General features: G+C 34.8%; 2 protein-coding genes and 2 long non-coding RNA genes across 5 annotated transcripts in view; 1 reads left to right on the forward strand and 3 right to left on the reverse strand.

Moving 5' to 3' along the window:
• Nucleotides 1-1,934: 1,934 nt before the first annotated feature.
• LOC144548878 (oryzalexin D synthase-like) lies at nucleotides 1,935-2,330 on the forward strand. Its single transcript, XM_078297589.1, has one exon. The coding sequence runs from the start codon at nucleotides 1,935-1,937 to the stop codon at nucleotides 2,328-2,330; it is 396 nt and encodes a 131-aa protein (XP_078153715.1).
• Nucleotides 2,331-5,000: 2,670 nt separating this feature from the next.
• The window catches only part of LOC144549089 (RNI-like superfamily protein), a 72,189-nt gene continuing 50,592 nt past the window's right edge, over nucleotides 5,001-26,597 (reverse strand). The window contains exon 3 of one of the 2 annotated variants that reach the window (XM_078297838.1): nucleotides 5,001-5,186. In XM_078297838.1, the coding sequence (XP_078153964.1) occupies nucleotides 5,007-5,186 (180 nt within the window). In that variant the 3' untranslated portion in view covers nucleotides 5,001-5,006. The remainder of the gene's footprint in view (nucleotides 5,187-26,597) is intronic. The other variant, XR_013509569.1, reaches the window with a different exon arrangement.
• Nucleotides 14,823-15,327, reverse strand: LOC144548897 (uncharacterized). The gene is made up of 3 exons (XR_013509487.1): nucleotides 15,274-15,327; nucleotides 15,088-15,169; nucleotides 14,823-14,968 (listed from the first exon to the last, which is right to left on the reverse strand). It is a non-coding gene; the product is annotated as an uncharacterized LOC144548897 (long non-coding RNA).
• On the reverse strand, nucleotides 23,515-24,233 carry LOC144549040 (uncharacterized). Its single transcript, XR_013509547.1, has 2 exons — nucleotides 24,027-24,233; nucleotides 23,515-23,895 (listed from the first exon to the last, which is right to left on the reverse strand). It is a non-coding gene; the product is annotated as an uncharacterized LOC144549040 (long non-coding RNA).

The following is a 26,597-nucleotide window of genomic DNA, read 5'->3' on the forward strand; positions in this document are numbered from 1 at the left end:
GGCATTGCTGGTACCGGAGCAGATGATGGTTAACCCGATCTCGGCATTGCCGGCACCGGCTAGATTGCTGAGTTACACGTGTCATCTATGTATGCAATTTAATTTACTTAGGAAGAAGGCAGGTGATATATATTAAGTTATTAACTTTCGACCAATTAAACTGGCTTGCTCCTCTTTTTTTTTTTTCTCTCTCTTTGTTTAGTTATTTCTCAATTCTAATTTTACTGATGCATGTTAATAATGTTGAGAATATGAGTACCAGAGAGCAATCACACAACACAGAAAGAGAGAAAATTGAAAAAGAATCAAAATCAGAACCCACAGATTTTACATGGGAAACCCTCTAGGAGAAGAAAACCCACGACCGCTCGCCAAACAAATCCACTAATTTCTCAAAGTCGGTTACAACAAATTACAGAGAGATTTAATGTATATATAAAAAAAACAAACCCACTGAAAGGGCGCAAAAACAGACTAATCTGAACCGCACATCTTAATGGGTAACTTAACTAATCTGGACCGTCGGTTAAATGATTTTTTATGCAATTGCTTCGTAACCTCAGACACCGTTTGCAGGGGGCCCCCACCCCCCGCCCCCCTGCCACCCCCCGCATACTCCTAGAATCAGGCCCACATACATAACAGATAAGGCCAACTAAACCTTGTTTTTCTTTCCCCCTTTTCCTGAGCATCAACTGCCTATTCTTAAATATTCTAAGAAAATCATGAATGGGATAGTATCCGTGATGGATACTATCGGTATACGTACCCTTGCGGATGTTACCATCATTAATAGAAAAAACACATTTCTATCGGTATAGCCTTGCGGATACTATCCCATTCTGGTAGATCGGATAATTACATTAAAAATAAGTGCAATGATTTCTAATATAAGGTTTTCATATTGTAAATGGTCAAAACTAAAAGAACTGAGGATCGATTGTTGCTCTTCTCATTTTCTCATTTACTAAAACAATACATAAACTTTGACATTACCAAATCCCACAATACTACATAAGAATCAGATATTATAAATATATAAAGTTAACCAAAATTTTAAGTTAAATAATATATAAAATCAAACCGTTATTAAAGAAAAAAAAATGTAAGTTAATTTCTATGCATTTATTTTTTACTGCTTGAATCAATTTCTTAATTAAGCATATGAAGTTTTTTTTGCCGGACTGCTTAATATAATTTCCAATGTACTATTCTCTCAAGATGTGGTTGATATTAACTCCGAGTCACAGCAAGAATTCACTGAGTTGTTGAAGGACACCATGAACGAAAGCGCGAAATCTAATGTCTCCGATTTCTTTCTTTTTCTAAGGTTTCTTGATCTTCAATGTAGACGGCATATTTCTACAGACCACTATAGATGATATTATAAGTTTTTTACTGTTATTATAGATGCTCGCTTACAGTACAGGACCAGCAATGGAAAATACTACGGTGATTTCTTAGATTCCTTGTTCGATATGCTTGCAGAATCAAAGATAACTCGTCAAGAAATTCCAATACATCTTATGGTAATTTATCTTATATATTTCAACATAGAGTACGTTTATTTTAGAGATTAACAGCATGTCACATTGGGTATTTTTCACGGCATGCTCACAAAGATAGAAATTCTAATTTGTTTATTAAAATAGTAATAACTAACATTATCTTATAGTATTATCTGGTATCAGTTGTTCCTATACTAATAACCCCTCATATCCTATAGCATTATCTGGTATCAGTTGTTCGATAACTGACATTGCCAACAACATGACAATTTATATATATATTCTGTGCAAAAACTTCCATACAAAATGCATTCATATAATGTTAATTAATATTTTCCTCATCAAGAACTTATTGGGGCTTCAAGTGAAACAACCAAAAGTACAATTGAATGGGCAACGAGCGAACTTCTCCGTGACCCAATTGCCATGGCAAAAGCTCAAGCCGAAGTGAGGAAGGCTTTTGCATCACAAACTTTGAGAGAACCAGATATAATCAATCTTCCATACCTCCAAGCAGTGATTAAAGAGGTAATGCGATTACATCCGGCAGGGATAATAATCCCTCACAAGGCCATGAAAGATGGAGTGGACCTCAGTGCGTACAGAGTGCTGAAAGGAGCGTCAGTGCTTGTAAACAACTGGGCTATTGGACATAACCCGCAAGTTTGGAATGAACCAGATGTGTTTAGACCAGGGAGATTTTTGGAGAAACAAATCAGCTTTCATGGGAAAGATTTTGAGTTCATCCCGTTTGGGTCCGGGAAGAGAAATTGTCTCGGGATGCCATATGCTGCAAGGGTAATACCTTTTCTGCTGTCTTGATGCTTGAGGAATTTGATTGGAGGCTTCCAAATGGGATGGAACACAGAGACATAGATATGACAGAGAAGTTTGCGAACGGGATTAAGATGGCAGTTCCCCTTTGTGTAGTGCCCGTTCCAATAAACACTTGAAGTATGTTGTTTACTATTACTGATCATAAAAATAATTAATTATAGTATTTTAAATTTGCTTGGAATTTTGATTGGTGTTGTTCCGAAAATAGTATTTATTTATATTTATGGAGGAATTTGGTGAGTTTGAATTGGTGGATCAGTATTATAGTATATAGTACTGATCAAGTGCTCATAGGTTGTAGTGGAGTGACAATATTGCATCGCTATTGTACACTGTATCTGAAGATCATTTGAAAGTATGTTGCTTTTAATTGAGTACAATAAAAAAAAAAGTTGAATGACATATGTGTATGGAATGTAATGTTGAACATTCTGTAAATGCTAGCATTTTGTTATACATGTAGATCTATATATCTACCTAAAATTAGATTTATGCTTTGATGATCTAAATGCTAGCATTTTGTTTCAGTAAATTAATTTTGTAATTACAGGAGCAAACAGTAAAATATAGGATTTATGTTTTATTGATTATTTTCTCATAAATTCAATGTATATCTTACAATCACAATATATATATATATAACATACATAGCTAAAGAGTAGAGTAGGATTTGATCTTGCCGTACCAGTAAGAAATGGGAATAGCAAAATCATAATAAGCAACAATATTTAAAAAAAAAATACATAGTGTTTCAGTACAAACTGAGTACTAAGACCAAACGTTAGACTGTACAAAAACAATCATTAAATTAATTAAATTTTATGAACAGATCGGGCAATCTATCTTCATATTGTACCAATATATGTTACATATCTTTTCTGTTGATCTGACCCGCAGCAGAAAGAGTCAGGATCAGTGGCTCAGATAGAAGAAATAATATTATACTTGTAATAATCTTTTATTGATTATAATGTCATGTAACAAATACTTATTCACCATCCATATTATTTTGCAAAAAATGACATAAAATAAATGAGTAAAATATTTTTTTTCTGAAAAAAAGAAGGAAAAAAATGAAAAAAAAATTACTATGTTTATTTCTATTCGGTTAATGGAATCATTTTGTTCTATTTTTTATTATGTTTTGCTTAAAATGAATGAGTAAAATATTTTTTTTTAAAAAAGGAGAAAAAAAATGAAAAAAGAATTACTATGTTTGTTTCTATTCGGTTTATGCAATCATTTTGTTCTATTTTTTATTATGTTTTTAGTGTTGATCGCTACTCAAATTATTGGATTCGAAAGAAATCCATATTCAGAATGAAATCACCGCACGAGAAATTATCAGTTCAGTTCTATAATGATGAATGCAAATGCTCAACAACAATTATCAATCGAAAATCAATATATATAGCATTAACCGGAAATCAAATAACTAATAACAAGAATATTTGGGACCTAATATTTACAACCGCTAAGTCTGGTAATACTAACAGATACCACCCCGCTTGTCTATGCAGACGCCCACCATAAACCCACGTCTGCTATTACTCATATCCATTATCTGTAGTGTTAGGCTTATACCATTATAATAGTTCTGGTTCATAGTCAGACATTTCAATTTCAATAATTCAGTTCAACGATAATGCAATTCAATAAAATATCAATATTACCACACCATATAGGTAGTGACCAGTAAACAGACATTTACCACAGTTTATAATCATTCAGTCATTTACAATATCCTATACCCAACTGGTATTGGGTTCAGTTGAGGCCATTCACCATATGCGCATAAGGATCCCGGATTAAAGTCTAGTAGTGATCTAGAATTTGATTTATATATTAATCATTTTTCTCCACTATATGGGGGTTCAAGGATTACAGTATTCAATATTCAATTAATTTAGTCACTGTAGTCTTAATCAATCAATAGAACAAGAATAGACAATCGATAAACTGTACCAAAATGTTAGATTAGTAGACTTACCTTTGCAATTCAGTTCAGTTATATTAGTAGACTTACCTTATGCCTATATTATAATTTAAGTTTGTTTAGTTCATATAAAATTTGATGCTATACCATGTTCAGTAATATCATTTAAATCATCCATATATTTATGTAGACTACATGAAATTAATTGTTTAATTCTCATTGTTCTGCCTAATTTGTTCTTATTTGAATATTAGTCCATATATGGTAATTTCATATGCAGGTGGTCGATCGGTAGTGAAATAGCTATAGTTGCACTGTAACATAATTCCAATCATCTAAAATCATCTTATAAATCTTGCAAGTAAATTAACATGCTAACTAGATCTGACTTAAACCTGAAACGGTTAATATTTGAAATGACCAATAAATTAGAAATATACGCCAAGGTCCACAAACCTATCTGAGCTGATTGGATCCTGATATGTTCTTTTCCTGCAACGCTACAAGTATCTCTCTTAGAGCTAATTAATCCAATCATTTAAAGACCAAACAACAAAACTTGTTTAAATACAGCTCTCAGATCACAACAATGTTGCATTACCAAACCTCTTACATAATCACATCAACATAATAATATCAAAGAGAAATAACTCAACCAAAAAATTATAGAAGCTCGGTGCATTAATACAACAAAAGTTGCATCACAGAAACCACAACAGTGATAATCAAACCCGCATAATTTCACCAATGATCTTAACATGAACAGACAACTTATTAATGAGCTGATCAACAAATTCATTATCATTTTTAAATCCTACAATTCTAACAGTCTTAAGAAATTCCCGCTGGAGTAATGCGTTACTTGGTCCCTCCGGAGTTACAGCCCATGATCCAGCCCGTGTCTTCTATAGTAACAAAACAAGTTACATAAATTTTGTTAATCATATATCTACCCTTCTGCAAGGGCTTACTTGAGGGGGTAATTTAATCAAAGACCATATCTATAGACTATATCATTAATTGACTATGTTTTTGTCTGCCTCCTCAATTGAGGCATGGAAAAGATAACCAGTAGCAATACACAGAGAGAGAGAGAGAGAGAGAGAGAGAGAGATTACATTGACGTTTTGCAAGGTAAGCTCTTGTAGTTTGGGTGAGTGATGGAGGAAAAATGGTGCAAGATCAAAGACAGAGAAACCCATACTAACAAGTTTCAGGCACTTTAAGTTGCTGAAGACTGGGAAATTAGATAATTCCTTCTTCAGTGCCTATTTTCACAAAGTAAAATTAAAACGATGTTCAAAAGAAACAAAAATAATAAAAATCACCAAGCTAATTAAATAGGAACTTTTGATGCTTATTATAGCCATGGGATGTGTTTACTCCAAGAACTACAAACAAATATCATGTACATAAGTATATGCATATAACACGACCAAAGAAAGGTTTAATTTATTTTCAAGGTACCATAAAAAATGTCAACAAAATGTATAGGCAAAAGTAGAAGAATCACAGATTTTTGCAAAGAGTGTGTACCTTTCTGTTGATGCAACCAAATTCTAGCTTTAAGCTTTCGAGATTTGAACAGCTGGCAAGAAGCTTGGGGACCCCAGTAATATAATCATTCTGATCATAAAAACTAGGAATAGAGATAAATGCATCAACAAGCGATGGCATATTTAGCAACAGAATTTCCCCCATATTTATTATATCCATGATATCAATTTCGAAGTGTAGGAGATTAGGCGTGGAAATCTGTAATCTATTTCCTTCATACAAATTACGAATAACCAACTTCTTCAATGTGTTGGAATATATCTCAATGATTCCAATAGAACATGATAGTACTAATTCTTCAAGCACTGGACACCCTAAGAAAAGCTTTTTGAAAAAATCATCGGTAACACGGGTAGTGATGTTTAGGGTTTTGAGGCAAGGAAGATTTATTGAGTTGGGTTCTATAGCTACGTGAGGAACAACATTTATAAAATCCCACAACTGTAGATTTATTAGTGATGCACAATTGAAAATCAGATTGGTTTGCAAATTCAAAATTGCAAGCGACTGCAATTTGATTGAGCACTCTCGAGGCTCCAACTTCATCGCATCACCAATACAATCAGCGACATCTTGAGTGCAAGGCAAGTAAACCCCGCAACAATCCAACCAAAGTCGAAATCTGTTAATCACACAGGATGTATCTCGTTTCTCCAACACATTTTTAACAAATAATTCAAATTTAGTCGAAACCATTTTACTGTGAACAATCTTTGGCGACTCAAACTCTTTAATTTCAAATTCCAGAACCGGCACAGATGCCCATGTTTTTATCCATCTTTTGGAGAAGATGCATGTTTGAACAGCATTTCTTGTACTAAGAAATGATAGAATATAAGTGAGAATCTCATCAGGCAAACTACTGATCCTATCAATACCGCATCTCTTGGTATTCATCATCTTTCTCTTTCACCTAACAAAAGCAGTTATTCAAACATTTTCTTGGCAAGACTCTGTTGTACAATAAAATTTTCTAATTTCAATATAAATTCCAACATCTAATTTCTCATATCATTGGAAATTTCTAATTTCAATAGAAATCACTAAAATCAGTACAATAAAATCAAGTTCAAAACTACCATACATGTGAAAAATCGGCAGCGACTTGGGAAGCAAGAGGATCGGATGAGAGACTGAGGTGATGAGATCGAAAGAATCGGTGATTTAGGGTTTAGGGTTTTTCCTGTTTCTCTTTCTATTTCGTGTATGTTTACTTTAGGAGAGGGTTGGCAGCGACACAGAGACGGATGGCCTTATGGTATGAGCAACTTAGGATAAAGAGTTTAACAGAGAGGTTTTTGCTTCATAAAGCGAAAAAACCATATGTAGTTCAGTTTTGATTCCATAGTACGTGCAAAAACCACAGAGAGGGATTGAATATAGCTCTCTTAAAACCTTTACGCTAAATTTGGACAGATATATTCAATTTTTAGGTAAGTTAAGAGTTATTTTTGGATATTTTTTGTAAATATTTTAATCTAGTTAATAATACCATATTAAATATATTTAAAACTTAATTTATAAATTTAGTTATGAAAATTTAACATTAATAGACTTATTTTCATCTTTATCTACAAAAAATAAAATACTAGAAAAATAATAAAAATTGAAAATGAAAAAAAAATAAAAATAAACTTATATGTTTCAAATTTTAATGGTCCAAAATCAACGATAGTTGGTAGAATACTAGATAATACTTTAATTCTATGAAATTTGATATTTTTATCCAAATTAAACATATCTGTAAACTTATATTGTTATTTTCAACCTTCTTTATTATTATTTATTTATAATAGTGGACAAAAGCGCACAAATTTAATTATTCAAAACGAAAACTACATAGTCAACAGTTACAGGTACCAACCATCTGGTACCAGAGCTGACAAAAGCTGAAACAGACCTTATTTTAAATATGAACAAAAAAATTTCCACCAATTTTTAGTTACATACATGTAACAATTTCAAATAGATCTAAGAACGATTTCAAATTATGGAATATCTACTTTATTATTATTAGAATAAAACAATTTAAAAGAATTGAATTATTAGTTTGAATCATACAAATTACAGTATATTTGGTGAATTAATGAACTTATCCTATACAAAGAACTACAAAATAGATAAAAAAAAAGCAACAAAACTTTTGTATACTCCTGATATATTGATTAACTTAAGCTATTATTTTTTGAATAAGAAATCACTAATCTCATAAAAAAGGAAATTATATCTATCTTTTTTGGAAGTTGAGCACATTGATGGAAACACCGAAGAGGACAGCGAAGAGAGCAGCAAATCGAACTACCATAACTGCAACCACCGGTAGAAAATCGTGATGGAATCCAAAATAACTCTTCAAAAACCCTCTCACTGTTTCATTCGATCCATGAAGCGGGTCATCTATGTCTCCGAATTGTGACGTGACCAATCCGTATAGTGTCCATGAGACGGGGCAGGCCCAGTAGTACCAACTCCACCATACTGGCATGCTCTGCAAATCAAAGGGAAATTTGGTCATTTATTTTAACAATCAAAATGTTGATATCTTTAGTAATTATGCAGATAGTAAAATTTATTTAAAGAACTTACGGGTCGGGCAATGATAAATCCGGAGAAGACATTCCAAATGCCACACTCCGACAACGGGACCGACAACCCACAGCGCTGATTTTATTATAATGAACAATCTTATAAATATATACATACACTATCAATGACATAGACAAGAGCCACGATACCTATAAAAACTTTGTGGCATGTCCCGCAGTCTTCTAGTTCAACATCTTGTTTTCGTGTATTGCGCTTTGTACCTGGAACCCACCGAAGTGAAAATATGTGAGAGGTTGAAAATCTCCCAGTGCGGTATTTAGTTCCAGCCGAGTTATTCTTAGATTCTACCAACTAAATCAAACCACATTGAGTTTAAATATAAAAAGACAACATCGATAATTAAAATTCGGGAACAACTTAAGTAAACTGAAATTGACCAAGAAGCAAATAAACTGATCGTAAATAAAAATGCAATTGTCACATTGTCTTAACATGATCATAAATTCTAAAATAGTACCAAGCACGAACAATATTGAAGACAATGAAAGAATCAATGTTCCCAATAAACAATTCAGCACTATAATTATCAACTAGTATAAATATATCAAATGACTAGCCAGCCACTAAAAATAAGTTCATATATAAAACTTCCATGTAATATGACTAGTGAACAAATGTCCTAAATTGAAATTTCGAGTACCATCAGTACAAATTACAACATGAAATGGTCAAGTATCATATCAAATGCTAAAATGTTCATGTGCAGAATTTTTAAGAAACTCATCTAAGTTTTAAAAATAAAACTTCACTATGTCATGCTTTATTCACAACTATTTATCATAGAATAAAATATCATTATATTAGGTAGCCATTTTGGTATTAACAATACTCGGTCATGCACTACAAGTACAATGCCTACATGACCCCAGTCATGCGCTACAAGTTCAGCGCCTACATAACCGTCAAGATTCATACATGACTCCGATCATGCGCTATCACAAATATAGTGTCTACACAATTTCTGTTATGGCCATAACTTGAAATTATGTGCTTACCCCGAATAAGGCGCCTACATGACTAAAGTTATGCGCTACAAGTTCAGCGCCTACATAACCCAGTCATGCGCTACCACAAATATGGCGTCTATGCAATTTCTGTTATGTGCTACAAGTTCAGCGCCTACATAACAAAAATTACACTCTTACCCTGAATATAGCGCCTATGCAATTTCTATTATGCACTACAAATTCAGCGCCTACATAACATAAATTACACGTTTACCCCGAATAGAGCGCCTACATGATCGTCAGGTTTTAGACATCAAGTTGTTTAGCACAGTTCACAGTATCAGGTTACAAATCATTCTTTTCCAAATCATATCATCTTTTTGCATGCATCTTTTTGACTCAACTAATAAATACAATGCATAATATAATTCAATTCAAACTTATGTTTCAGACCAAGTACTTCAAATCAAGTCATTCTTATTTTCAGAAAATAGAATATGCCTCACATGCAAAGTTATGCATTCATGTCATGCATTTATGATAATTACTATGCATCCATATCATCCTAAGGTTCATTTAAATCAAACTCATACTTCAGCTAAGTTTCTTTGTACCATGTTATACCCAGCTTATGAAAAATATAATCATGTCCGAAAAACAAATAAGCATTCAAAATATGCAGTTTCAAATTCATAACAAGCATTCAAATATAATCTGACAAACAAACATGTGATCTAACATAAAGAGTTCCCCTTTTTTTTGCACCATAGCGCTACTGACTTCTGTATATTGTGCACTTGTATTATAGTGACAGCAAGTTTATAACTCGCTACACTATTGTTATACTAGGAAGTGCATAGACAATAATCAATGGATCTCTCTGGTGGCGAGCATAGTCTAGACGTCTAGTAGTCAATGGGTGTACAATAATGAATCTTAATTTGCTGTGGTATCTATTTTGTAATCATTACAATAGTCTTCAATCATGCAGCGTAGGAGAGTGGAGCAACATATATAGATTTTGATAGATTGTTTCAAAAAGCAATTTCAATTGTTCAATCAACCAACTAAGGCATTGAGTTGTTTGGAATTTTGCAAGCTGTCATTGGGTTGTTTGCCACTGGTATATATATTGATCAATATAAGGTTTTTGCAGAAGTTCAATTTGAGAAATTAAATAGACCAATTAGACTCTTCGGAACCTAATTATTCTGCCCACCACATGCTTTCTGTACAAGTTAATTGCTACATAATTCTCACAACTTACACTATTAATTGCTCCGCTGTGTAGAAAAACAATATTTACAGGAATAGCTACTAATTAATGGTTGTATTTGATCGGTCAATATGTCTTAATTTCTTGACACTGACACGGCTATATATTGAATGCTGGATTAGTTGGCCGGTCATGAAATTAAATGCTTCTTGACTTCATTTGCAGAGAAAAATGGAATCCTACAAAGAGTATTCAGTTCCTGGAATTTTCATTATATCAACATTTTTCATAAAGAACCCTACGTACAAAGATTATTTTTTGTATAAATAGTACAGGCAAATGGTAGTTTAAATTAATTATTTGAATGCGCATATCTTTTTGTACGAAATTTACATTTGAGTAATCTTAGTTTTCTAATTATTATCTAATATTCCTTACTAGTAATTAAATGAGTAGAGTTCTAAATATATATATTACTTGTCCATCTATATAAATTTTTTGTTGTCTTTTTGAACCCCAATTATTTTAAATTGAAATTTTTTCCTACAAAATGGAATTATTTTAAATTGAGTAGAGTTTTGTTTTATTAGACATGTTAGGAGGACATGTTTTGAAGAGAAGCTTTACGCAGTGTATGAATCATCATGTGGCAGTGTACTTTGCTTACATTATTGTTCGAACTTTTTCGCAAACCACAACTTATTTCAAAAAGGAATTGTGTAATAGATTAAACAATAATGCAATGCATTGCATTATTGAAAACTTGGCATTAAAACAAGTTCCTGTAATGTGTCCAATAAAACAAAACTAAAAAAAAATTAAAAAATTGATTTACAGGTGTTAAATAATACCAAATATTCTAGGCTCAGCTTAATTATATGCCTGAGTAAATTTATAATTTCGACTGGGGTGATTTGTCATTGACTTCATCATTCACTATCAGAATTTACAAAGTAAATTCAGATCATGCAACAAAAATATATAGACAACAAAGTATTAAGAGCTTTACATAAATTCAGATAATTTGTAGCGTGTGGCAATACTCATTTTCAAGCATTTTATTATTTTCCTTTTCAAGCATAACCTAGATTTGGGTTATTAACACGTCAAACTCAATAACTTCACATAACAACCTACAACAACTTAACATAGATTTGGGTGATTAAAACATGTTAAACTCAAGATAAATCTGAACTTAAAAGATTAACACAGAAATTAAAAGATTACTTGTTAGAAATCAGAGATGGAGAGACTACTCCCTCTAAAAGAGCAATCGAAGAATCAAGACTCCTCAATCGAAATCCATTGTTTTGAGTCTTTCTTCGCTTTGTTTTGGCTTCCTACCTTGCATCCGGGCCGACATCCCAATCTTCCGTCTTCACGGTGAAGATGAAGACCAAACAACTCAAAACAAAGACCATTGTTTAACACAAAATTTTTCTAGGAACTATATATGTATAGAAAAGTAACAATTTGTGTTTCCCAAAAGAGTCCATATTAGAAATCATTTCACCTAAGGTAACAGAATATTTACGTCTAGATCCAGACCATCCAATCATAATATCCGCACACATATTAAAAGAGCTCATGCATTCAGCATTCCACTTCTAAGCTGGATTGACCTGGATTATGATCAGACGGTATGGATGAAAACAGAAATATTTTGTTTTCCCAAAGATATGGACTCATAGAGGTTGAGTCTGCATCCTCTACGGTACCTAAAATTATAAGTTTGGATCCTGGATCGTCCAATGAAAATATGGATCAATGCCGCTCAAGTTGAAAATTCAAAGGGGATCCTTCAAACATTTGTATTTTAGAAGGGTTTGGTATTTTTTTTCTGGCCCAAAAGGCCCATTGGCTAAGATGGCTATTTATAAGGCAATTTCTCTGGCCCAAACGATATCATTGTTTCCTCAAACAGAAAAAAAGAAAGTCAAAACATTCCTGTTCTAATAATTAGAAACACTCATCATACGCCAATGGTACTAATATAAGTATAAGTACAATATGTATATATATATAATCAATGGCAGTGTGCTATAAGAAGTATCTTACATATAATGCAACGCTCTGGTGCCTAAGGGGTCGCTTATTACACTATCTCCATAAATGATATATACAAAGAATGAAAATTTTTATACCATCATGCATATATGAACTATGCTCAGCAATGTATAAACCAAACTATCATAATTCTAAATGAAACCAAACAAGGTAGGAACCAAGCTCAATGTCTGATCAGATATATAGGTACTCAAAGAGAACCATGACAACAGAGACGGCTCAACCAAATGTGGGCATGGCAATGGCTGCAGCAGACATGTCTGATGCCACATCAGACATTACCATTGGAGATGGAACAGGTGCAGGAGCAGGGGCAGGGGCAGAAGAGAAATGAAATTGAGGAAACGACGAAATAAAGAAATAATTTAATTGCATGAATTAGAAATAGCTCTAAAGAGAAATAAGGAAACAGATCGCTAAAGATTCATTTAATTTTAATTGTGACAAATCGTGTAATAGTTTATGTGGCGAGCATATTTTTAACTAAATTTAGATTTCTACACATAAAATAGATGTATTTAATCAAAAGAAGATATATTATATGATTGGAGGGCTGATATTTAATTCAAATATTTATCTTTCAATCTCAACCGTGGATGGATAAATAACACAACAATCACACAGATAAATAATTACATTTCATATCCCAAATATTCATTTGTTTCGTGGTTAATTTAAAAAAAAACTATAAAATTCTCTATATATATGGGCAATAAATATATTTCATACTGTACTCAGAAAGAGATTTCTAATAATTAAAAAAATTGTTTACAGAAACGAAGTCATCTTCTCGACGTAGTTGTTTCAAAAGTAATTTACCTTAATTACATTTTTCTACTATAAAAGCCCCCAGATTTCATTAGCAGACCATAAAAAAATTTAGATCTTGAAATACATAGGTTTTTTTTTGTTGATATAACTGGTGGTAGCTATCAGGGAAATTACAAAGAAAAATTGTAATGAGATTCTCCCTGTGGCACGGATTGAAATTGAAATTCTTGTTTAAGAACTTCCCTTTCAGGGATCCTCTCAGGCCAGAATACCTTAACTACCGATCAACATACAATTTGACAATTTCTATGGTCCGTATGCAATTTTATAAGTAATAAAGATTATTTTTTATAAATAATTAAAAACTTAAAAATGGAAAAGTTTAGTAAATGCGACTATCATGTTATGATATAATTATCTCAGGATGACAACATGGAAAAAAGAGCTAGAATTAAATCAAATAGAAAAAATTCCATTTATAGTAAGAAAACCAACGGTACACTAATCAGTAGGTACCAAAAGTAGAAAGAAAATAAAAGGCACGTAAGTAATATAAATAGAACTACAACTTGTAATATTTTCAATACATTTAATACAACCGGTTATCTCCTCAGAATATACAAAATCATCACCATCCGTCGGGTCTAACTCTGTAATGGCAGGAGGCTAAGTGTGCCATTTAAACAATGGGAAAACAATAAACCACTCGTTTATTCACATAACAGAATATACACAATTACACAGACGATTGACAGATAACAATCACAACTTAAAAAGATATGACACTTAAATTAAGGTGATAATACAAGTATTACATACCCAATCATGATATAAGCAAGAGAGGTTCACACCTTGTAGTACGCTAGAGCTTACCAACAATGATGAATTATATATTACGGTACACAGTACCAAGCAGATTATGATATTTTAGGTTTTTCATAAATCATAATCTGCATAAACACACAAGGTGGTCACATGATGCTACAAGGCTGTGCCGTGGAATCAAGGATGATGGTAGGTGGCCGGCTTGGCTCGCAGTTACTGGGTCCACTGCCCCAACCAGGCCCGCTCCGTCCGGGCCAACTCTCCACCCCGCAAGAGCAACACCTGTAGTTGTTGGACCATGCTGTCCAGCATGGACAAGGACGAGCACAACAATCAAGTGGCGATGGTTGTGGTTTTGCTGGCTTCTCCTTCTCCTTGCAGTCGCATTCGCATTTGGATTTGCATTTGCATTTGAATTTGTCCTCACATTCTTTCCAGTATTTCTCCTCACATTCTTTCTTGCATTTTTCGATGCATTTGCTTATTTTGTTGTATTCTTCCTCGCATAATTTCATGAAATCTTGCTTTTTTTGATCAATTGGCTTTTTTGGCTCCTTGATGTCTATGCCTTTGATTATTTTAGGAAGCTTGCAAAGCAGCTCTCTTTTGAGTTGCTCGGGATTAGAGGGGCAAGATACAAGCACAACATCTTTCTTCACGTCATATTCAACTGACACAATTTGCATGCACACTTTACCTAGTTAATTAGAAAAAAAAAATAACAAGAATATATGTGGTTATTGATGTTCATAATATAATTGTACATGCACAAGTTAATAAAGATTATGAACAATTATCTGATGTCATTGTTCGTACGTTGCATCCGACAGAGATAATCCTGGATTGCTTGTTGACAACGGCAACAACTTAGGTCCACTTTAATAATGAGTGTATACATCTACAATTAACAAGATTATTTATACGATTAAATTCGAAGGAATTGAAATAGCTTACTAAAATAATGGAAATGGAGTTTAATTTTGAACGAACTAAAATGCTAACCTTGTCTCCCATTGATAGATAGGGGTTGGTATGACGGACCTCTGGTTATTGGTTATAGTGATTCAATAAGAGCTGCATGGTTCTCTTTAAACTGCTCTAGGTATTTCCAGCATCCAATTAAACACAGACACCTGTCTTCTTTTTTGTTTGTTTAATCTGCTAACTTCTTCTATGACTTTTCGTCTTTGTTAGTACTATTATTTTGTGGTTTTGAAGTGGGTCCGGCTGTTTGTTGAACGTAGTTATGAAGGCACTATTTCTATGTTTTGGCACGTGCTATTGATATATATATCTCATATCAAGCCATATCAACTTATTTATTTGTTTTAAATAATAATTTTTGTTAACTTCCATATTTATTTATTTATTTATTTTCTAAAAGTCTTTTGTGAGAACTAAATGTGTATTTATTTTTTAAAAGGGTTCAAATTTCTTCATTTCTTGTATATATATTCATCATGCCTTCATTTTAAAAAATGTTAATAATTCAAAATTTAAATTGTAAATGTCAAAATAAAATGGTTAGATGTGATCTATTTTTTTTTCTTTTATGTGCTCATAAAATGGTTAGATGTGATCCATTGGAATCGTAGCGGATTTATTTCCATAACGAACTGGAGGAGGTTGTACACAATTCGCATCCTCTGAGATATCTCATATTTTGCGTGACTTTTTGCGTGACATACATTGAACCTGACTTAAATGGACTGATTTACAAATTTGTATTTTGACTTAAGTGAACCTGACTTCAATGAGCTTTAACTTATTGTTATTTGACATACTTAAGTATTGAACCTCAGTTGTGCAATCAAGCTTCAATTTAACCCAAATAAGCCACCATTTAACTTTGAAATGCCTTGTCTGAAATTTCACTTTGAAATTGAAGGAGTACAAGAAATTAATTAGACAAATTAATTTATTGGGGCTGCTAATTATCGGCAATAAAACCTACCTAAATTTCAAGTTAAAGAAAGGGTTGATTTCTTGTATAAAACCTACCTAATTATTGGCAATAAAACCTACCTAAATTTCAAAAGTGGGAGTAATTTCAGAGAAGACCGCCAATAACCTACCTAACTAGTGTTAAATTTGTTGGTACTCAAGTAAATCTAAAACCAGAAAACTTACAGGAGCCTAGAAAAGACAGCTCAATTAATCAAGAGGTTGCAATAAACCTATTATTGCAAGTATGCTGTCTAATCTGGGCCTTCCAATAATCATACATTCATTGCATTAGAAAGTTGTGCATCTCTATTATTGCAAGTATTCTGTCTAATCTGGGCGTTCCAATAATTATACATTCATTAATTGCATTAGAAAGTTATACTTATCTCTATTATTGCAAGTATTCTGTCTAATCTGGACCTTCCAATAATCATACATTCATTGACAAGTATTTCTAATGCGTACTAACTATCTCAAGTTTGTATTAGAAATGCATCTTCCCTAAGGCCGAAACTAATGGACAAGGGGCGTTTAGTTAGTGCATTATTAAAGAACAATCAATCCAGCCAAGATTTTCTTTTTTCTCACTAAACAATGGTTAAGGCAGATTGGAAAAGTACTGGTCACAAAAGCCATCTCCCTGTTGGTTTTCACGACTGGGCCATGCAAGTTAGTACTGGTTACTTATAAAAGAAAGCCATGTCCCTTTAGTTGGTAATTTTAACTGTAAAAATTTTCCTCAAAACTGGTACAGGTCAAATACCAGTAAAACCAAAAAACATGTCTCAACTTGATTTCTCAAAACTCATAAAGAAATTAAAGGAATACCTTTCCCCAATCTCAGATTCGTTCTAATGGTATCAATTGAAATATGTAATCTACGATACCATAACCAAGATCCACTTGATATGGTACTTAGGCATGTCTCACCGGAAGCAAAATGAGTAAAATACAAGTAATAAACATTTTTCTTTCTTTTACCCGAGTATATTAAAGCACCATCTGAAAACCTAACTATATGACAAGCGTCAATATCAAATTTAGCATAATAACCCAAGTCACATAGCTTACTTACACTAAGTAACTTATAGTCTAACCCATCAACAAGGTATACATTGGATATGGTCAAGTGTTGGTTACCGATTGAGCCTATTCCAATAATAGAGCTCTTCATTTGATTATTTCCAAAGGTAACCGTACCTCCATCATATGGTTCTAAGAATTTAAAATTAGATTTATCACCAGTCATATGATGTGAGCATCCACTATCAATGATCCAAGCACTTTCCTTTTAAGATGAAATCAAACACACCTACAAAGTATATATTAGTTATTGTTGAGTTATTAACTAACATATACCTTGTATTAATCTCCCCCTTAATATTTGGAAATTGTAATGATTTAGGGGAGATTAAGTGTGAACCTAAGCTAGTATAGTTTTAGGAACCCAAACAACATTTTGTTTGTTGTTTACATTCCTAAATTTACATTCTAGAAAAGTATGGACAATTTTACAACAATAGTTGCACATTTTGATTGATTATTTTTGAGTAGTAGAACCTTATTTGAAGATGGATTGGTATTTCACTTTATGCACACTACTTTTATGACTACCATGTGATCTATGTGCAACTCTAGATATAACACTCTTGGTTTTGTTAGAATCAAGTCTATTGTGATATTGGGGAACATCTCTAGCTAAACTATTTCTTTGAGTTTGATTTTGTAAAGCATTTTTATTTTTAATTTCATAAAATCATTCATCGGATCCTTTGAAATAAGTTTTGTTTGACCCTTTTGGATTAAAAGTGTTCCCATCACTATTTTGAAATTTATTTTTGTTCTTGAAATTTCTTTTGTTGTACTTATACCTAAATGCATAAATCTTATTTAGCATTTGAGGCATGTGAAGACTTCAATTCGGATGACTTCTTGTTCAAGGGAGTTAAACCATTTTTAGTGAAGAATTGATAAGTTGAATATTGCTCACAATTAAACTTAAGTTTGGCATTTGGAATACTTGAAGTTTGAGAATGTTCCCATTTTTCTTTTGGTCCTTGTATGTGGTTGGATTTAAATGAGGATTTACCCTTGTCAAATCCAAGACCAATTCTATCTATTTTATGATAAGATTGATTATTCATCAAATTACTCACATAGTAAGGATCTAGACTAGTGACATTTAAAAATTCACTAAGAGATCTCAATGCTCGAATTTCGGTCTCTAAGGTTTGAACTTTAACTTTTAAAATGCCTATTTCACCTAAGTGCGATGTCTTTAACATTTTATTTTCAAGTTCTAACATGTCATTTTTTTTGAATGATACCTTCCTTCTCAACCAAGGTTCTAGTTATCTGATCAAGGAGAGATTTCAACCTAGATTCATCATCATAGTGCATTAGAATTTCATTTGTGAAAGTGCTTGTATCATTGTGATAAGCCAAAATTATATCTATTGAAACCTAGGGTTTGTTATGTAAATTAAGCCAAGTTTTGATTAAATTAGGTTTAATTAGGTTAGAAATGTCCAAAAGTTCAAGTTACTGCCCTAGTTATGTTTCTTCTACAGGTAATCAAGTGTTTGGAGCTTAACGAAGCAAAATGGGTGAGTTAGCACGAAGATTGGAGCTTCTGCCAACATTCATTGCGGCCCGAAATGGAGTTATTGCGGCCCGCAACCAAACAAGTCAGAGCTTTCATTTCTTCACCTTTATTGCGGCCCGTAGGACCTTTATTGCGGCCCGCAAGGACTTTTATTGCGGATCGCAATGACTCTTCAGTTTTTTTTCTGCGCAGTCTGTTAACTTCCTCCATGCACTGCGGCCCGCAATTAGGTCGGTTTAGAGCCCGAATTTGCTATTTTTGGTTGGTTATTTCTAAGTTTTAGAGGGGGGGGTATAAATAGGAACCTGTAGAACAAATTAAGGACGTTTTTTAGGCAGAATTTCTAGGATTAAACAAGGAAAAGCAAGGAAAAGCAAGAAGAGAGAGAAAAAGGAAGAAGAAATCATTGATCAATCGGTTTTATTATTTTCTTTCCTTTGGAACTCTTTTATTCTTTTGATTTCATCTGTGTCTTAGCCATGACTGGCTAAGGGCTTTTCTAGGGTTGATTAGGGTTGTACTTGAAACTTTTGTTATGATTTAGTTGGTTTTATTTTATATATTCTTGTTCTTTGTTATGATCTATTCTTTATTTTAATTGATTGTGAAGACTTAATCGAAATCACATGAAACCCTAGGATTTGGTATTTGCAATTGAGAAATTGAATATTAGGTCCAGACCATAAGGAATAGGGTATTTGATAGGCTAAGGACCGAGAGGTGACGCTTGTCTTATACGGGCTTTACCTAATAGTTTAGAAAATTGTGTCAAGTACCGAGAGGTGAAAGATAGTTTTCTAGATTTATTGGGACAGTAAGAACTTAATGACTTTAGATTAGAGTAGCCAAGTACCGAGAGGTGACGTTTATTCTAATTTAAAGATGGTATTAATATAGAGATATCCCTTTGTACCTACAACACCCAACTGTGCCTTCATAACTAAAAGAACAAATTTAATAAACCAATTAGTCATAACACTAGTGGATAGGAACCCTAAGAAACCCTAATTTCTCATACTTGTTAAAAATCAGATTTTGCTTTAAGACTTCAGTTTAATTCATTTTAATCGAAACCAAACCAACATTTGAACAAACAAAAACATTTTTATTTTCTTTTACTAAATTAAATTGTTAGGTTAGATTTGATATTCCAACTTGTCCCTGTGGAGACGATCCCTAAGTACTACTCGACAAGGTTGTACACTTGCAACCGAATTGAGCGTAAATTAGGATTTATTACTTGTGTAGTAAAAATCACATCACATTGGTTTCTAACTGATTAGCATACAAGCCATTGTTGTTCTCATTGGTGAGTATACAATTTTCAATATCAATTTCTCCACCATATTCTTCACCACCTTCATTTTTAAATTCATGTTCGGTCCCATAACCATCAAGATTAAGATTTGAATGTACCTCATTAGCAAGGCTTCAACTCCATCATCTCCCTTCTTGGCTTTCCTTGACTTAGCAAGCTCCATGAGGAAGTTGATGGTAGTCTCATCGGTGAGGTCTTTGCTTGCAATAATTGAGTCCATGTCAATTTCCGAGAGACCTTCATCTACACTTGCTATCAATGCAAGGTTAGTCTCTTCTTCGTTCTCCGATTTTGTGTCGGATTTCTCCATCTCACTATCCGAAAATAAGGTTTGCATTGCTTTGGCTTTCTTCTTTTTGTACCCTTCATATTTTTGCCTTGGCTTTCGATCTCGTTGCATCTCACCATCCGTATTCTTCAATTGTGAAAATATCTTGAAACATGTTTGGATGGTATGCCCCTCTCTATGGCAAGCAAAACACATTACCCTTTTGCTTTTCTCTTATCGTTCATTGTTGTATTTTCTTTCAAAATGAAGCATCCCTTGGAACATTTTGGATAAGAGAAGGGCATGCTTAGATGATTCATGATCAATTTTGTTTATGAATTGATCATTTGAGAGGCGAGTATTTGAGTAGCTAGGAAAGTTACAATTTTATATCGGAAAAGCTACGGTTTTTGACTTTGAGTTTTGTTTTAGCTCTCCGGATTGTCGTAGCTTCTCTTCAAAGCTTCGGACGTGTGCGTAGAAGTTGTCTGGTGTGAATGAGTCATGTGTGCCTTGGATTGCTTCAAGAGCACTCACCAATTCGGACCATCTATCCCTCATAAGCATCACCCTCGATAGCTTTCCTACAAGTTTATTGTTAGAAAGCGGTTCTCCTAATTTGGTTAATTCATTTTGGATATGCATAAGTCTATTATACATGCCCTCTATGCTTTCACCATCTTCAACCTTAAAGGTCTCAAATTTGGCTTCTAAACCGGTTATCTTGGTTCGTTTAATTTGGGTATTTCCTTTGTACCGGTTAACAAGAGCATCTCACATTTCTTTTGCACTTGAGGCACTACCAAAGAGTGATGCTACCGATTCACTAACCAAGTTAAATATGACATTGGTTGCAAGATCATTTTCTTTCTTGGTTTGTTTGGAATCGGGAGTCTCAATTTTTACATTGGTTGTACTATCGGTAGTAATGGTGGTAAATATTGGTGTATAACATTTTTCAACCACATTCCATATCTCAAGGATGTTCAAGTAATTAATCATGATTTTTCTCCAATGCATGAAATTTTTGGTGGTAGTGCCAAAAATCAGGGGTTCCTTCGCGGAATAGGGTGTCATTCGTCAAGTTGATCTAACTCCAATTAAGTGTGTCTTAATTCGAGTAACGTGCTCTAATACCACTAAGTGGTGCACCTTTCTATTACCCAATACAGAAGGATTACAACTTGTGAACCGTTGAGCCCTTACACACCAAGCGGGAAGTCAAACGGCCAACTCAAAGAGATGAGAACAAGGTCTCTTAGTTCAAGCTACTCAAGAGAAACACTCAATAGATCACTCTAATCTAATCTAACTCAAGATTAGTGAAGTGGGTTTGAGGTTGTTTAAGAGATTTTAAAGTTTTAAGCTCTCTCAACAATAGAGTATGCTAAGTTCTCAGGAAATCGCTTTTTAGAAGTTTAGGGTCGGCTTGGATTTTTTCTCAGAAGAAAGCCCAAAACCCTATTTATAGAGTCAGCTCAAAAATGAGTTGTTTGACCTAAAACGCTACCAACGTTTCATAAAACGTTACATCATTTTAGTTCAAAATGCAATTTAGGGTTTCCCCTTTTCTGACACCTTAGTAAATCATTACAACGTTTGTAAAATGTTACATAATATTTTGCTCTGTAAAACTTGATCAAAAACAGGAATTGTTTGAAGCTCAGATTTAATTAAAATGTTATAACATTTTGTGAAACGTTACAACGTTTGTAATTTGAATTTTGCATTTGATACAGCTGTATTTATCGTTCTGACAATCCAAAAATGTTACAACATTTTAAGTTGTTTCTGAGTTTGATCAAACTGTTACTTCATCATTTTTGACAGGCTTAAAATGTTACCAACGTTTTACCTCTGTTAAAACAGCCTCAAACATACTTTACCAAGTATCTGATTTTATAATTTATATTCTTGATAAATGGCTTCATGATTTCTTCAGTCCAAGTGCTCCATAATGCAATTTCATTTGACTTGAACCTTCATACCTTTAAAAGATAGAAGAAATCGTAAAATTCAATAATTGTATGTTTTTGCAAATTAGTCAAATAGACGAAAAAGATTATTACTCGAACAACAATAATAAGTAACAGAAAATTAGAGGAAGAAAAGAGAAATATATATATACATGACTAACCTTATCAAGATAGAGAGGAGAAATACAAATTAATAACTCCAAAGATCTCAAATTCGGCCTCCTTGTGCGCAGAAATCTAACCAACATTCAATACAGAGAGAGAGAGAGTATTAATTGATCAAAACGACGCTGCTAGAAGGAGAAGGCCTTTTATATAACCAAAACCCTACAATAACCTTTCAACACGGATTTTTAAGTATAAATTCGTGTAGCTCTCTTAAGACTTTTTACACTGTTATTTAAACAATGTGCAGTGTACAATTCCTACCTTTCTACATGGCTCTTTAACAAATATCCATGTAGCTCTCTCAAGGCTTTTTACATTGTTATTTAAACAAACATCCGTGTACAATTCCTACCTTTCTACACGGTTCTTTAATAAATATCCGTGTAACTCTCTTAAGTCTTTCTACACTGTTATTTAAATAATAATTTGTGTACAATTCCTAATAAATGTCCGTGTAGCTCTCTCAAGGGTTTCTACACTGATTCTTTAATAAATATCCATGTAGAAATCCCACAGATATTTCGAGCTTCCAAAAAAACCTATTTGGTACACGGTTTTTATATAAAATTTTCAAATCTGTGTATGATGTGCAGCGTACAATGACCTTTTCTCTAGTAGTGTAGGCTGCTGTCAGAACTACTTGCCCCACAAGTACTTTAGAACATTCATCGAAATCATCATACTCAGAGTTAACTCAAGTAGATGCTTGTTCTTCCGTTCTGCTAACCCATTCTGCTCTGGTGTGTATGGACACGTGGTTTGATGTTGTATCCCCTGGGATGACATGTACTCCTTAAATGCTCTATTGGTGTACTATGTCCTATTGTCAGACCTCAATACCTTCACAACTGCCCCGTATTGAGTCTGAACCATTTTGTGGAAATCCTTGAAGCAAGCAAGCACATCACTTTTGTTCTTCATCAAGTAAAGCTAAGTCACACGAGAAAAGAAATCAATGAAAGAAATAAAATATTTAAACCCATTCAAAGTAGTTGTGGGACAAGGTCGCCATATATCAGAGTGAATCAAATCGAACACACAAGAACTCCTACTACCAGAGCTAACATAAGAGCTCCTGGTATGCTTACCTAACTCACACTCATCACACACTAGTTTTTTCCTCATAAGGAGGATACAACATACTCAAAACAGAAAATGAAGGATGACCTAAGCGCCTATGATGGAGCAACAGTAAGTCCTCCACACTCCTTTCAACTCCTCCAGCTCTCTCTACGATGGATGAGAGGGCCGAGTCCATACCCTCCCTATCCATGTATAACAGCCCGCTATGCCAAGTGCTAGTCCCAAGTAGCCTGCCGGTTCCCTTCTCTTGGAAGATCACCTTAAGAATATCAAACAAAACAACACATTTTAGTTGTGATATAATGACACTTATGGATAACAGATTCACAGGAAAAGAAGGAGCATGCAATACATTAGACAAAGTCAAAGTGTTGGTACATTTCATAGTACCAACTACGGGCTGAGCCGTACCATCGGTAGTCTGAATGCACTCTGGTACTGCTAGGCGAGTATAGGAAGAAAACTCCCTAGCAGCACCAGTTACATGGCGAGATGCACTAGAGTGGACTATCCAATCTAGTGATCTAGTGGTAGGTATCGAGGCTAGAGTAAGTGTATCACAAGTACCTGTGGCTGTACCTGTGGCTGAGTGAGCCAAAGAAGACTGGTAAGCAAAGTTACCCGTGGATTAAGATGAGGTGGATGCCTCATCGACCACACTCTTCCTATAACCAGCTTGTTTCTACCCCGTCCTGAGTGCCTGAGAATAGGCCTCCACGAGTGCCTGATTCTCCTCGGTATGATCTCCAATGGCTTCTTCCTCCTCCTCTGCAACCATCAGATGTGTCCGGTTGCCTCCTCTTCCACCTCTCCGACCTCCACGGCCGCGACCACGACTCCCAGACTGCCCTCTTCCACCTGTATCTCTCTCCTTTGGTGGCTTAGGGCAAGCCTGCTTCAGATGACCTACCTCACCACAGTTGTAGCACTGTTGGGTCTCGCCCCTGTACCCTATGTTACTTGAGTTGGAGGCTGATAGTGCTGACTTTGCCCCTGGAAGTCCTCGTGTCCCAGCCTGTAATCCTATACAGCTCTCCTCCTGTATCATCACAGAGATCGACTCATCTAGTGAGGGGATCTTCTACTGAGCTAGAAACACTGCACTCCTCTGCTCAAATGCTGAGTCCAGATGCCTTAGAAAGTACATAGTCCTCCTCTGGACATCTCTCACACCCTTCTTGCAATTTGGATCCATACAACCCTCAGCAGGAGAGAAGTGGTCGTAATCTACCCACAGTCGCTCCAGATCTGCGGCATACTCCTGAATCGACCTACCTCTCTGTGCTACCTCCTATATCTCTCTCTCGATCTAGAACACTCTCATATTGTTGTCGATCCCTGCATAGATCCTCATCAACTTCCCCCAAACATCACTCATGGCCTCTATGCCATCAACCGTCTTGGCAATAGATGCAACCATCGAGTTTTATGAGCCAAGTGTGCAGCAGACTATTTGTGGACCTCCACTCGTTATACCTAGCTGAGCCCTTTGCTGGTACTACCATCTCACCTGTGATATACCCATCTAGATTCTTTCCTTCTAGAGCCCTCTTAACCCGATGCGACCAGCTCAAATACGTGGCTGGTCCATCCAGTTTTATCTCCACAGATTGAAGATCTAACTTAACCAGCTTCGGCTTACTCTCAACAGGAGCTTGGTACACGGCCAACGCTCGCACCATGACAGCCATCTCATCAGGAGTTAGCTTCGCACAAGCCTTTGCGAACGCATTCCCAGTCACCTCATTCTCGATCTCCTCCTTTGACATGGATCCGACTCAGATCTATGCCTCACGTATCGATATTAGTCGGAATCCCTCATACTACTCTCTTAGACCTGATCTTGCACCCAGAACGGATCTAAATCATCTCCCCCTTTCTTCTTCTCCTTCGTGACCCGATCTTGATTTAACGCATCAAGATTCGAGTTCAAACCCGATCAAACCCGAACCAAACCCGCTTCTCGGGTATCGTGGGGTGTAGGCCCCTCACGCCGGCCAAATCAAGCAAAGAACAACCTTTCTTACCTTTGGTTCGGCCTAGAAGAAGGAGAACCGGCCAAAAAAGAAGGAGAACCGGCCAAAGAAGAGAAGAAGAGGAAGTTCGAATCTAACCTAGGCAAAAAATGGAGCCAAAGGTAGTGACTCTGATGTGCTCTGCTGAGAGGAGGAGATGGCGGCGCTACTGTGGTCAGATCTGACCTAGGCGGAGCAGGGAAAGGGCGGAACTAGCGGATCTGACCTAGGCAGAGGTGATCGGATCTGACCTGTGACGGCCAAGGCAAGGCCAGGCGAGGCTCCTCCCTGCCTTTGTTGCGCGGTTATTGTAGCGCTACAGTAAAACGGGAAAAAATAGAAAAAGCAGTTGCTAGGAAACCCTAGCTCTGATACCAACTAGGAAATGGTTCAAATATAAATTGTACTAATTCCTTGGCTCTCTTTGAGCCTATATAGGAGGTACATATTTCATTGAAGTCCCTAAACTATTCTATAATCCTTTTACCAAAAGGACCCTACAAAACCCAAAATACCGAAACATACAATAAATCTCAACAATTTCACTATTTAGAAGAACAACTGAACTGATCTGAGTAAATCCATAATAAGTGGTCAAACCCAAGCTGCGTAAACTTTCCAGATAGGAGACCTTTTCCACTTCATATTCATGTACATAAATATGCCATATAGTGCTAGGTATGGTAATTGATTTATCATTACGTTCTATTCTACAACATTCTCCACAGGAAACGTTTTGGGCCAACTCATGCACCAAATCATGCACAACATATCTCCTTTCACCTTTCATTGATTTAACACATTCAAAGAATGACTTAAAAGAAGATTGAAATAATCTTCTCCAATATCTTCTGGCCTTTCTTCTTGACTTCATTGTTTGCTGGACAAATCCAGAACATATCCACATTTTAATGAACTCATCTTTATTAAACTAATGATCTTGAGG

Source organism: Carex rostrata, chromosome 34 (assembly GCF_964058835.1).
Source record: "Carex rostrata chromosome 34, lpCarRost1.2, whole genome shotgun sequence".
Lineage (NCBI taxonomy): Eukaryota > Viridiplantae > Streptophyta > Magnoliopsida > Poales > Cyperaceae > Carex > Carex rostrata.

Coding starts and splice junctions, on each gene's coding strand:
- LOC144548878 (XM_078297589.1), top strand. CDS start 1,935: ATGGCAAAAGCTCAAGCCGAAGTGAGGAAGGCTTTTGCATCACAAACT.